General features: G+C 41.5%; 1 protein-coding gene across 1 annotated transcript in view; it reads left to right on the top strand.

Moving 5' to 3' along the window:
• Positions 1–13,721, top strand: part of ssbp2b (single stranded DNA binding protein 2b) — a 52,374-nt gene that overhangs the window by 18,995 nt on the left and 19,658 nt on the right. The window contains exons 2-4 of the mRNA XM_030104127.1: positions 5,856–5,928; positions 9,375–9,436; positions 9,784–9,868. Coding sequence (XP_029959987.1) covers positions 5,856–5,928; positions 9,375–9,436; positions 9,784–9,868 — 220 coding nt within the window. The remainder of the gene's footprint in view (positions 1–5,855; positions 5,929–9,374; positions 9,437–9,783; positions 9,869–13,721) is intronic.

The following is a 13,721-nucleotide window of genomic DNA, read 5'->3' on the forward strand; positions in this document are numbered from 1 at the left end:
ACTGACAAGATTGTAGTGTGTTAAATGGAGCCAATAAACATTTCATTGGAAAATATTAGGAGTGATAGAAGCTGTGTTGACATAAAGTTAATGACAGACGATTGACCAGGTGGGTGGGGATGTGTGGGAACCGTTTCACTGGAAATGCTGGTAAAAGATGGAGTTTCTGCAAGACGAGTTGAAGCAGAGGAGCCTAAAATGACACCAATCTATATTCATCTGCCTTTCATACCAGTATATCCTGCTCAGGATCGCGGCGAACGGCAGCCGATGCAGCTGACTGCAGGGGAAGGCAGGGCGCTTCCTTTGCAGGGCGCCACGCCGTCACAGGCCAGACACAGAGAGACAGATGGCAGCTTCCTCTGTTCCACACCGAAATGACACAAATTCACAAATATACATGTCTTCACATGTGCGAGAAGACAAGAGAAACCTGATAAAAACCTTTGCACGCTCAGGGAGGACTAAGGAACTCCACAAAGAAAGGTCAGCCATGTCTGGAATTCAACCGGGGATATTCTCATTGTGAAGTGAGAGTGCTAACCGCTACACCTAAACCGCCCCCTCACCCCGTCATATTGACAGTAAGGCTTCATTATTGGTAACATCGCAGAAAGAATAAGTGGCTGACCAAGTAGGATTGTAACGTCCAGCTGTAAGTAATGGACCAAGCTAGCGATTAGCTGACTACTACAGTGGATATGCAATCTGGACAGATCGCCACGCCATCACAGAACAAACACACAAATTCACATTCAAAATATTACATTCACATATTAAGAATATTTCAAATGTTATATTTGCTACTAAATCACGCATGAATTTAGGGCATTAAATTCTCACGGCATACTTGATTGTTCAGATTCTGTAATCATACATGCTGAACAAGACAACATGTCTGTTTAGGTTTCAGCTTGTATCCATCTCTTTCTGTGGGAACAGACAATTTCCTGCCACTGCCCACACCCAAATTTAATTTGTCCAAATAAGACAAATTTATTTAGATGAGAAAAAAAAAACAGCTATACACTGCTTCTGCTCTGCGGAGTAGAATAAGTACAGTTTGAAGGTCACATGCTTTAGAATTGTTTTATAATTATTTACTGAAAATTTGTGTCCGTTGCAGCATATTTTCATACCCTTTTGCTTCAGCCCCAGATCCTCATGTTCCACTCTGGAAGCAGGCGTGTCTCTGGGTTTCCTGGCCTTCATTCCACGATTAGAGTGAACATGGAAACAGTGTAAGCATGTCAGAGCAGGAAGCCTGTCAGAAACAAAGACAGAAAGTAAAGTGGATTCAGGTACTGTGAGGAAGACAGCTGGAGACATTGTTTGACATAAATTGAATTCAAAATAAATGTATAGGCACAAAAAAATGTTATTCACCTTCTGGTCAGATTTGAATGAATTAATGGTTGAATTAATGACTGAAATATATACATTCAAGTATCCAGGCGATGATGTTTCTCTAAACTGTAACAGGGGATGTGTGTTCCTCATGTCTGCTAAGGATGCTGTGATTAAAGGAACATTTTTAGAGCAGGCAGCTCAGTTTGTGGACGTACGGCTCTCTAAATACAATAAACAGCAACAAGCAACAGCTTCTTTTTTCACATTTTAGTTGTGCGTCTTTAGGACAAATGGAAAAGAAAGAAATTCTTTTCGTGGTCAGTATTTTGAAAGGTTTTTACAACGTTTTTATGTTTTCTTCTTTCTGCTGTATCGATGTTCTATGTTTCATTTTTATCTGACTGGCTGTAACCTTGCTGCCACTGTGGAGTGTGATAAGGGCTCTTGAACTTGAACAGGTGGATACTATGTATACTTATATATTTCTAATTTAAAGCTTCAAGCGAGTTAGAGAAGAGTTCTGCCTTTTATTGCCTATAGTCTCCAACAGCTGTTAAGAATACTATCTGAAGAATCTGAAAATGTTTCCGGCATTGAATCAAAAATCACTAGCTGGATTTCGACAAACGTACCGTTTTTCACTCAATTTCACCCCACTTCAGTGTCATGAAATAGTTTTAAATAGTTGATTGTGCTTCATTGATGAAGATAACAACAAGAATTGATTTTTTTTCCTGCTTATGTAACACTGAATGTATTTCCTATTCACATACTATTATAGCCTTGTAAATATTTCATATAGCAATGTCGATTCTCTTCAATAGTATAACTGCTTTTCCGATTCAAGGTAAAATAATCTGGAGCTAATCTATTATTTTGAAATCCAATCACCAAAGCCTGTGCCTGGTGTGATTTGAAGCTCTGCCAGACTTTGATCGCCATGGCAGTAAATTGATTAGCAGTGATCTACCGGTCTCCTAAATGCTGATCCTGGGAAAAACAGGTTCACGTGTTTGCTTTAGGTTGTGGTTGAACTCCAAGATGCTCTCCTCCTCCCCCCTCCTCCTCCTTCCTGATCTCATCTCTGTAGCACAGCTCAGCATCAACAGCTCCGGCTCAGTAACAAGGCAGCCTGGAAGCTGGTCACTGTTTCAGCCTGCTGCCTTCATTACGCTGAACTCAGTGTCTGACTGCTGGAGCTTGCTGGAGCTGTCTGCGCTTCTGAAAATTTACAGCCGTAGCCAGGATGGGAGGTCGGCTCAAAATACGAATTTAATTAAACAGGAGTCTCGGAATGCAAAACCTGCTTGAAATTCAAGGAGAAAGTTGAAGTTCCACCCTTTGTTCACCTAATCTTTCTCACCATCCCGCCTGGTTGAGATTGCATTTTTCTGTAGAATGGTAGGAATATTACAACACAAATTACAAGGATGGATAAGTAAGAAATGCTAATATTACTAATTACCTCTTTGTTAGTAATTTTGATTAGATTTCTGCTTTATTTACTCTTACCAAAAGTCACAGTTCGTACAACATGAGAAGCGAGTCGCAACTAGAATGTTTTTGTTTTTTCTTTAATGTGTCAGATTAAGCAGATTCTTAACCTTGAGCAGTCCCCATCCTCTATTGCTCAAACCTTTATCTGCGCTCAGGATTTGGACGCCGCCAGAGCTTCACATGTCGCTATCAGCGGGAGGTTCAGCTGAACAAGTGTGAACTCAGCAATGAGAGAGCAGCGTGGAGCGGTTCAGTGTTTTCAAAGTCTATCGTTCCTCTTCCAGATAAGTGGTAGTTTTAAGTTAAAGTTCAACAGATATTGAATGCTACCAAAGTGCCTTCTTTTACTGTTTGCTGCCTGCTTATCAGCTCTCTTTGAGCAGCGGTGACTGTTGGTGAGCGTTGGAAACGAGGAAGGAGAGAAACAACGATGCTTTTGTGCTGATATACTGTCTGTGTTGTTTTTTGCTTTGTGCATGTACGACTTTATGTTTAAGGTCGGAAACAGCAGATGAATGAGGACTTCTCCCCTCTTTTTTATTCTATTTCTTTCATCCTCTTTCCAAAGCTTATATGTAATACTGCATTTTTTTTTCTTTTAGTGAATCACCTTTGTCCCCTCTGCTGCCCCTCATCTGACCACTTCTCCTAAGTTTCCTCACTTACCTTTCCTCAGAGCTGTCTCTCAGTGAGGACCAAAGGTTGCATCTTAGAGCTCCTGTGAAATCAATCCTAGGTGAAACCTTTTAGTCTGCCTCAAAGGCAGCGACCATGCCAAGCCGTGTTTTGTAAGGTAATAGATAGCTCGGGGGATTCGGGCCAATGCATGCTGAGGACACACTTTCATTTCTTTATTTATTCTCACTGACACAATGGATTGATTCATGCAGCCCATCGGGCGCGTCATCATTGCGGGGAATGTAGTCGCTGCGGATACATGAGATCTTTCAGTGTTAATAAAAAGTTCTGTCCTGATGCCGCTGCCAGCTGACGTTGGGAGTTCACGAGAGAGAGTGACGGATTTAGACAGGTTGACGAGGAAAATGATGCACAACACAGCGACGGAGCAAGTTTGTTCCTCGAAATGTTCAGCGTTGTACAGTGCCTCAAAAAAAAAAAAAAAAGGCACATCTTTTATTCATGTTCAGTTGTCGAGGTGTCAAGAGTTTTGTCAAGCCTCTCATTGTTCCGTTAACCTTGTCCCTGCGATACGTTCTGTCTCAATCTCTTTGGTTAAACATTACTGCCAGGCCACAGGGGGGATGGAGAGATGGAGGGATGGAAAGAGAAGAAGGAGGACGGGAAGAAGGAGGTTTCCTTCATCCATTCATAATTAAACAAACATGGCCTTATTCACAGAAAGAGAGGGAGAGAGAAAGGCGGGAGGTGATGAGGAGGAAGAGAAATTCATAATGAAAGTGAGGAAGAAGAGAGGGGGGTGGCGGAAGCGGGTGGGTTCAAGCACACAGAGTACCTGTGTGTGGAACAGAAAGGTGTGCAGTCCATCATCTTCAGACAGGCAGACAGGGCTGTCTGGGGGGTTTATTTTTACCTCAGAATGGGAGTCTGGATCAGCCACAGCGAGCTGGTAGCACCTCTCACCGGGGGGCTGGAGGGCGGCTGCTGTCCTGATGTGACCACGTCTCAGGCCTCGCCATACGCTCACACTCAATCAGAAACAGATTCACCAAGACCGAAGCTTCCGCTGCATCACATGTGCTTTTCTTGTACATGCATTTTGTTGTTGTTCCATAATATTTAATCAAAATATCTATACTTGAGTTTTGGACCATTTATCATTCACCTTGCAATGTGTAGTAGAGAATATAACTGATACACAAAAATACACACTTTTTCCAATGCAGAATGTGCTGAGCAGCAGATCGGTGCAGTGGAAAGCACTGTGGCTTCACAGCAAATAAGACCCTGCTTAAACCCTGCTGACCTTTCTGTGCTGAGTTTGCATGTTCTCCCAGTGCTTGCATAAGTCTTATTACAGGTACTTCAGCTTCCTTGTACAAATAAAGGATGTGCTTGGAGGGCTGTTTGGAGAAGCTAAATGGCCCTTGACTCTTCCTCAGTCTTTCTCCAGTGATGTACTAGTAGCCTCTCCAGAGTTTATCCTGAATTATCTGGGATTTACTTTAGCTTCCCGTGACCTTTTACTGGGGGAAAAAGGTGTAGAAGACTGATGAATAGGTAGTCTGAGCCCAAGTCGGAATGTTAAAATGTAAGGATCTACTAATAATGCAATGCTTTCCACAAATGTTCCATTATTTATAACCCCGTGGAGGGACTATATGTTGTTACACTGCTTTAATCTTTAAATCTGCATGGTGCCATTAAGAGTCAGTGAGATCTGCTGTTGATCCTCTCTGGATCAATATTTATCTTGTATTTATAGACCAGTAGATCACCCCCATCCTCTCGTTTCCCAGACTGGTGCTAGTAGCACTAGAGACACACTGGGAGGAGAATTGATTAACAAATCAAGCCTGTAATTATTCCTGACTGTGATCAAAGCCATGAGAGGAAGTGCATGGAGAGCCCGAGTCACAAAGGTGAAACGTTGCACAGTGTGGTCCCACCAGACATTTTACTTTTATCACTCAGGTTGTTTGTTCTTTCATTTTTGGATTAGAAAAACATTGGATGAATGTCACAGTAGGTTTAACGGTGGCCGTGAGTGATTTTGAACATTTATAAATTATTTTAGTTTCTAAAGTTTCATTTTGATGTAGTTCTTGTCTCTTTCATCTTATTTTTTTATGTAATAATGGGAGAAATTTGAAATATAGAAGGAAAAATTGAGGAATCCATCCTCAAAATGAATGGAAAATGTATGTCTGTTCAAGATCTCTTGATTTATACATACAAAAATGTAATTTCTGTCTTTCTTTCTTACGTATCGTTAACGTGTTTGACTTACATTCACTCCGATGTCACTGTGCGGGTCTTTATTACCAAGCTGATCTGTATTCTTCTGCTGTGCTTTTATTTATGTGCAGGTTGGCTCTTTATGTTTATGAGTATCTGCTGCATGTAGGAGCACAGAAGTCCGCACAGACCTTTCTATCAGAGGTAAGACACAAAGAAGATCTATGTGTTGTCTGTGTGTGTGTATGTGCATGTGCATGTGTGCATGTGTGTGTGTGTCAGCTCACAGACCATGTTTTTTTATGTGTCCACTCCGAAGAGTGGTCTGACCCTCATACAATATGTCGAGTAAGTGTAGCAGCTAATTGAATTAGCCCGGCCTCGCCGTGCTGAGCCAACAGGTTAGTGCGGCAGGCAGGCTTTTTAACGCCAGTGTTGCATTTAAAGGGACGGGACTGGAGCCGGCGCACAGGAAGAGTTATGATGCCGGGGGAGCAGCTGACGTCTTCAACTGACATCAGTGTCTGATCGGCTCAACAGCTTTGTCTCAGTCAATCTCATTGTACCTCATTCTTGTCTTTTTTTTTTTTCCCCCCCCTCTTCCTTTCAATTCATCTCTTTGTGGTTTCGTCCTCGTCTGTCTCTCAAGCTTGTTCTCACTTTAAAATTTTCAGAGGTAAAAAGGTGACGGGGTGAGAATGAGGTCAGCTGATTATCGTGCCTGGCTGTAAATGATGGTAAATTACAATGTGAGAGACAGTGGCTGGAGGCTTGTTGTACATCGGCCAGAGGAAGAGGAGAACAAAGAAAGGAGGATGGAAAAAGGTTACATCATCAGTTGGCACTAATTCTCATCACTCTGACTTAGTGTGTGTGTGTGTTTCGCGCACATGAGTGCACACGCGCACACACACTGTCTCTCTGACACCCTTCCCTTCCTGCCATGTTCACTCGCTCTCTCTTCCGCAGATGTTGGCGATGAAAAGGATAGGCGGTGTGATACTCAAGTGGGGGTGAACATTAGCAAAGAGTGCAACAAGTATACACACAGCTCGCTGTACACAGTTCCCGTGCAGACATATGTGTAAACTTGTAGGGTAAACAACACACTAGAATAGCACGCTTCCTGAACTACTGGGATAGAGCAAACTGTAAAAGGGCCTCTTATCCACTTTCACTTTACAGTGTGTCCTCAGGAAGAGGGAATAAGAAGAATGATGTCTCACCGTTCAGAGCCAGGCATCTAAATTTAAATACCAGATTAGCTCAGAAGAAACCAGCCAAACTGACTGTATGGTGTCAAAATTAGGACTTCCATTTTAGCTGAATATATTCAGAAACAAAGTGAAGAGTAGCAAAAACAAGTTTGCACAACAGCGCCGCTTTTCAACACGCAGCCTGCATCTGCCAGTAATCATGCTAAAGGAATCTCTCTGTAGCATGGTGGAGGTAAATGAAGGAACCTCTTGGGAGTGCAGAACACAAGAAGACCGGATATGTGGGCACAGGCTTTGCTTTTTTTTTTTTTTTCCCTCCCTATGCTTTCCAGATGAAGCGAAAATAAAAGAGCGCACTCAGATGTGTCCTGACCTGAACTTGTCTGTAATCTCATGTAGGCTAAGTTCCAGCCAATGAAATTTGAGATACTTGGGACGTCATACCGTCCTGCATTTATTTTGTACCATTTAAACAACCGAGAGGCAGAAAAATGGTGTTGTCATGATGTGCTCCGCGGCCGGCCGGCTATAGTGTTTCAAATTAACCAAAGCATTTACTAGAACTGCAAACCTAGACTGAAAGCATGTGGAGCAAACAAACTGAGGCAGTTCCTGACCCTCCACGGCAAAACTTCAAAGCAAGGCATTCCTTCTAAAAGTCAGTGTGTCTGATGTGCAGCTGAGGTCAGGACGCTCTGATTGAAAGTGCAGTGATTCAGTTTTTCCTGTTATTTTAGCGCTTGTTCACGCTGTCGGTCGTGCACGTTGCACAATAGTAGTATTCTTTAACCCACATGAAATATGTCAGTGAAAGCAATAGAAAAAGATGAACGTGAGGTCGCAGTTAAAGTCGCAGGGTGATGTAAGCTTGTTGATAGAGACGCAGACTAAACACCAGTGTCACAGTCTGATAGCAATAGTCTGCCTGCTGCTCACAGTTGTTGTTCAGGCTGTGTGTGTGTGCATGTGTGTGCATGTGCGTGTGTTCCTTAGACATTGTGTGCACAGATAAATTGTCTCCGCTGTGGGTGATGTCAGCAATCACTGACCTTGATAAAGGTGTAAACGCACACGGGTTCTCTGAAGTGCCGCTGTGTCTGAAGCCCTCCAACCGTACACCGTTTGTTGATTCTCACTGCTGGAAGAGACCAATACTGACGCTCTGACTGTTCAAATGCTGCTTAGAGACGTCGCCTGCACACAGTGACCTGTTGCAAATCTGGACAGGAATCATATTTGCAGCTTTTCAGTGACACACACACAGACAAAGCAATGAATGCTCAATGAATTGAAGCGTGAATGCAGCTCAACCAGCGTACAGTTTCTGCTTTAGCTTCACAGTGATGGTCCTCCAGCTGCACCACAAATATCAGTGTAGCTTTAGAGTGAGTGAGAGTTTTGGAAAGGTATGTGTTTTCCAGTAGTAGTACAGTACTGTAGTGTAGTAGAGTTTTGGCTGCACTTGCTCTTTTGTTTATGCATAGGATTCTAAAATCTACAGGCTGGACTGGTCTTCTATTTTTTACTCTCCAAAATTTGCCAAATAGAATGTGAGTTATGTGAGTAAGACCTGCCCACAGTGTCTGTACAGATTAAGCATAAATAACAAATCCATCAATCAGTGGGCATTCTTGTGATAATTCTCTCTTCAAAAATCATCTAGTTATACAGTAATCCTAGAATAACAAGCACCAAAGCAAAGATCCCTCAGTGACATGCAAAAAAGGTACAGTAAACGAGTTTCCCGCCTTTACTCGACCCAAACCCTCTACCTTCCCCGTCCGCCCCGCAGTGACCCAAACTATCAGATGGGGTCAGGACAGGGTCAGCACACAGAGGAAAGGCTTCCAGCCCAGTACACATCTCATTCCCCCTCACCTGACTGGGGAAATCCCAGTTTTTCACCACTTTCAATGACATCCAGTATCGTACCTGAAAGGAGAAGAGGAGCGTTTGAAAAACGTTTTCCGATAACGACAAAAAAACTAGTCTTGTCTTGATCTTTTTTTTTTTCATGGATGAAACTAGTGAGTGAATGAAACTCATTTGCCACAGAAAGGCAGATAATATTTTGAGAAGTCGACTGCATCGACTGATTCCGCTGCTCTGTGTGTTTCATATCTCTGACCTCATCCTGAAGGAAACTGAGGAAACACACACAGACGTTGACGCACACACACTTTCATATACTTGTGAACTGACAGGCTCTCAGGCACACATAAGCCCACTTATCCACTTATGAATCTCTGGGAATCACAACATAATTACATAATAGCATGTCGTATAAGAATTCCCCTGCACCCGTTTCAACCTTATAAAGCAGGTAATTCAGATGCCAGGCGTATTTTTATGCTCACCATGTTTCTGAAGTGTCTCATTCTCTCTCTCTCTCTGTGTGTGTATGTGTGTGCGTGTGTGTGTGTGTCTGTCAAGATCCGATGGGAGAAGAACATCACATTAGGAGAACCTCCGGGGTTCCTCCACTCATGGTGGTGGTGAGTGTTTTTCCAGCTAATTTTTCTCGATACATTCTTCTTAACGTTGCTTTTCATGACTCCATCACAGAAATCACAAAATAAAGTAGTTTGATGTCTCTCCTGCTCCACTTTTTATTTATCTTTACTTCATTAATGATCTACAAAATTATTTTTATCAGTTTGTTGCTTGGAAATTATATAACAAACCTTAACTCATCATGCAGTGTTGACAAACCAAAAACGACTCTGTCTTCATGTCAGATTACAATACATCTGATATTGGGCATCGTGTTGATTTGTTCTGTCAGATTTTGATGTTTGACTTCACTTGCCATTCTCAAAGACTGTCTTTCTGTGTGTTGTAGTGTTTTCTGGGACCTGTACTGTGCGGCTCCTGAAAGAAGAGACACATGTGAACACTCCAGCGAGGCCAAGGCCTTCCATGACTACGTAAGTCTGCCTTTATTCATTTGCTTATTTTACTGTTTCTGACTCATCGGCGCTCTCAGATTTCTGCAGAAGTAAGAGCTAGGAAATAATACATACAGTATTGAACACATAGGCCTTGCATAGTGAAATATTAACAATTTAGTGCCTGTTGTCCCTGTGCTGGTAGCTGTAAACCCACTCAGCGGTTTGTGTCACATTTTAGGGACATTTGCCAGTTTCATGACAGCATGAGTGAACAGGCGAGTTAAAGCCGCCAGTTATGAAGATGACCTCAAGACCGTAATTTGGTGTAATTAATGACTTAGATTAATTGATTTGTAGTCATAATGAGACTTCTGAACTTTTGACCACAACACATTACATTACAGTGTTACACATCTAAATTGATCATGGCGTTAATGCATTACATTGCAGTGCATTAGCATGAGGGTATCATCACGTTAATGTGGCTGCGGGAAAAAAAAACATGGCAAATTATTTTAATTCTGTTTTATGAAATAAATTTTGTCACTGAACTGAACACAGTGAGATGATTTCCTAGTTTCAAAATGAAATTACTTTTGTAAATTCAAACAGATCTTTTTTCATTTCAAAAACGAAGTTCGTATTTTATACTAATAACTTCTGTGCTCACCGACATTGATGTTTAAAACACTTTATTGTCTTCTAAAGACACTTAAAAACAACACATCTCACCAGCATCTCACGGTGAGTGTTTCATCTGCAGTGGTGTCAAATGTTCTTCTGGTTTTGATCTTTAAAGTGTGTGATAAAGTGTAGCGAGCACGCCGCACTGCTCGGGGTTCCTGCACACAACTTGCATTGAACTGAAGCACAGCAGCACAGCCACATCTACTATTGTGATCGCATTATCCTGAAGAGCCGGCTGGGCAGGAAGACATCAGCCCGCGTGGTGGAAACATTGTTTATTGCTGTGTTTTCTCAGTGTGACTCCACTTCACTGCTGTAATTCCCGCACATGGAGGCATGAGCTGGTTCAGTCACGCGCCATCCAGTAACTGGAATACGGTGAGCGGTGCCAGGGCTCTGAAGGTTTTAGATGAACGACTGACTAAGACAGAGAAAGTGTGGCTCCCCTCCTCTCAAGGTGTTTGTGTGGGCGAGCGGGGGGTCTTCTCTCTCCTGCTTTTTATGTTGTTGTTCTCCCTCTGAAGCCAGAAGTCTGATTCATCAGATTTGTCTGTACGGTGGTTTATTGAGATGTATTGTTGGAAGTGCACAGGCCAGGGGTTTCTGCCTACCCCAGCAGGATCTCCTCTCTCTCCTTTTCTGTGGTTTGCTCCCTCTTTCCCTAAAGCTTGCAATCCTGCAGAACTGGTGGGGGGCTCTCTCCTCTTTTATCTCCTTGCAGTAGCTGTGTGTGTGAGTGTGTGTGCACGCGCATACATAGGTGATGCTGCTGATGCCAGTGATGATGATCAGGGTGATGAATAGGCACTCCGAGGACGAGGCAGCAATGCAATGATGTCATCCGGCTCCGGGGAAGGGAGCTGGAGGGCAGTGCGACCTCCGCCTGGAGACAAACACCGAGGAGAGGAGCGAGGGGGGGGGGGGACCGATACATTCGCGGAAAGAAAGGGGAACTAGTTAAAGACAATAAAAAGTTGGATGCTCCTCCCTGATTGACACCCTTATCCGAAACATGTCTAAAGACTGAAAAACAAACAAACAAAAAAAAAATTCACTCTCTAATTAAATCTCATGATAGTCGAGATGACAACAACAGTATCGTGTTGTTTTGACTTACCCGATCAAAATCAATTCAATTCACAAATCATTCAGAATAAATCTTAACGTCATTAGCAAAGGCCACCAGCAGCATCTTATTCTTACATTTCCTGCAGGGATGTAATCAGAGAATTATAATTAGAGCAATTGTAATTAGACCAAGGTCACTTTCAATCAACTGCTCCAATGCTGCACTGCTGCTCAGATCCAATCAGAGGTACTACCCACATATCTGCAGCTCAATTATAAAAAAAAAAAAAAAAAAAAAAAAATGAAGGGACAACTGCGGTGGACGTCGTCGGAAAAAAGTAGCACGCCTTAATTTGATGCTTGTGTCTCTCTTTCAGTCTCCTGACTTTGAGACTGATGGAGATTTTAATCAGACATTTTCATGGTAATTATTTTCAGATAGCTAATTACCCAGTGAAGTCCTAATTAATGCAAAGGAGATGTAAGAGTTCATTCGCATCATCTTTCTGTCCCTTTCCTTTGATAATTGATGGCATTGTAACAAGGCCTTTGACTTCATTCGTGCATCTATTCCCGTTTTAAACTGCTGTGTCTAGAGACAGTTGGTTTTTGTGAGAGTGTGATTCAAACACACAGTTTCATTTGCGTTTTTGTCTGTCGAGACTCGTGTGAGGGAGATGGCGATCTGGTAACTCAGTGTGTGAGGATGATCTTCGAGGACATTTATACAGTAATCTAATGTTAAAAAGGAAAGACAGAAGAGACTGATGAACAAAGTGAACAGCGATGCAACACTATTGATTTCCATCTGCAGACGAGGCTCTTCTGGCATCAGAAAAGCAGTTTACAGTTCTGTTAAGTGCTTTGTAAATTGTCTTCTCTAAACCAAACGAGTGGTTTCCATTTGCAGTATCCCTCCCATAGAGTCGCTGAAACAAGTTATTTTTAAATTCCTGTGTTTGGCCTGGTAATGACTTTTCAACGGGGAAAATTAAAATGGTCAGAATAAACACAAACACTGTACAGGTCTAAATTTATATTTGCAACATTGCAAACATGGATTGTTTCTGCAAGGTTTTTATGAAGTGAAGGTCATTAAATGAGAATGGTGTGAAAAAAGACTGATGAATTGGAAACATTAGGGGAGTTTGGGAGAGTTTGACTCTGACCTGAGCTCCTCCAGGACAGATGCCTGACTGATTCCAGAAGATTATCAGTGTCTGACAGTTGTACTGGTCGTGCTGTGAAGCCGACAGATAAGAACGAGCTTTAACTGCAACAGGTCTCTGGTAGAAAAAGTCTCGTGTAGGAAACAAGGATTTTGTTAAGAATGAAATCAATTTCTTGAACATTATGTTGAAGTGCTTTTTTTTATTAGAAGGTACCATGTTACTGGACTTTAATCTACCTTTGACTGATTTGTGAGTGTGTGAACCTGTAATAAATTCTCTTAACGAAAAATAATAATACCAAAGCTGTGAAGTCAAGTGGGGAATAATTATTTTAATTAACGAGTCTGCCATTTATTACATCAATAATTTAATTCATTAAAGGTGAAATGAATTACCGGTGGATGGAATATGTACATATGCGGTATAAGTTGGAGTACATTAATGTCTCCTGGCCACAATAATTTTTAATGCAAAAACTGAAATGAAAAAAATAATCAAATGACATACAGTTGCAGATTTCTCAAAACATTTGAATATAATAAAATAATGTTTGTGCTCATTTTCATTAACAGTTAAACTGCCTTTAGAAAAATACACATAAACTGAAATATTTGTTTTTTTTTTAATTAAACTCTTATTTCATAAGTTCCAAAATACAGTGTTTTAAAATGTAACAATGTTTCATAAGATCACATGCTATTATTATTATTATTATTATTATTAATTTTTTTTTTTTTTTTGGTAACCAGTCTGTCATTACCACAGTGAAGTTTTAATGTGGAAGGTTTCAGTGTTTATTATTTTACAGCTAATCGCCAAAACAAATAACCTTTTCATTGATATTCAGTTTTTTTTTTAATGCACATTTTAGGTTTATCCAAGATCCGAAGTGTGTATTGTCATATCCACAGCTTGGGAAAAAGCTGAAGCAAAATATGATTTTAAAGACATCCGATCAATAC

Source organism: Salarias fasciatus, chromosome 12 (assembly GCF_902148845.1).
Source record: "Salarias fasciatus chromosome 12, fSalaFa1.1, whole genome shotgun sequence".
Taxonomy (NCBI): Eukaryota; Metazoa; Chordata; class Actinopteri; order Blenniiformes; family Blenniidae; genus Salarias; species Salarias fasciatus.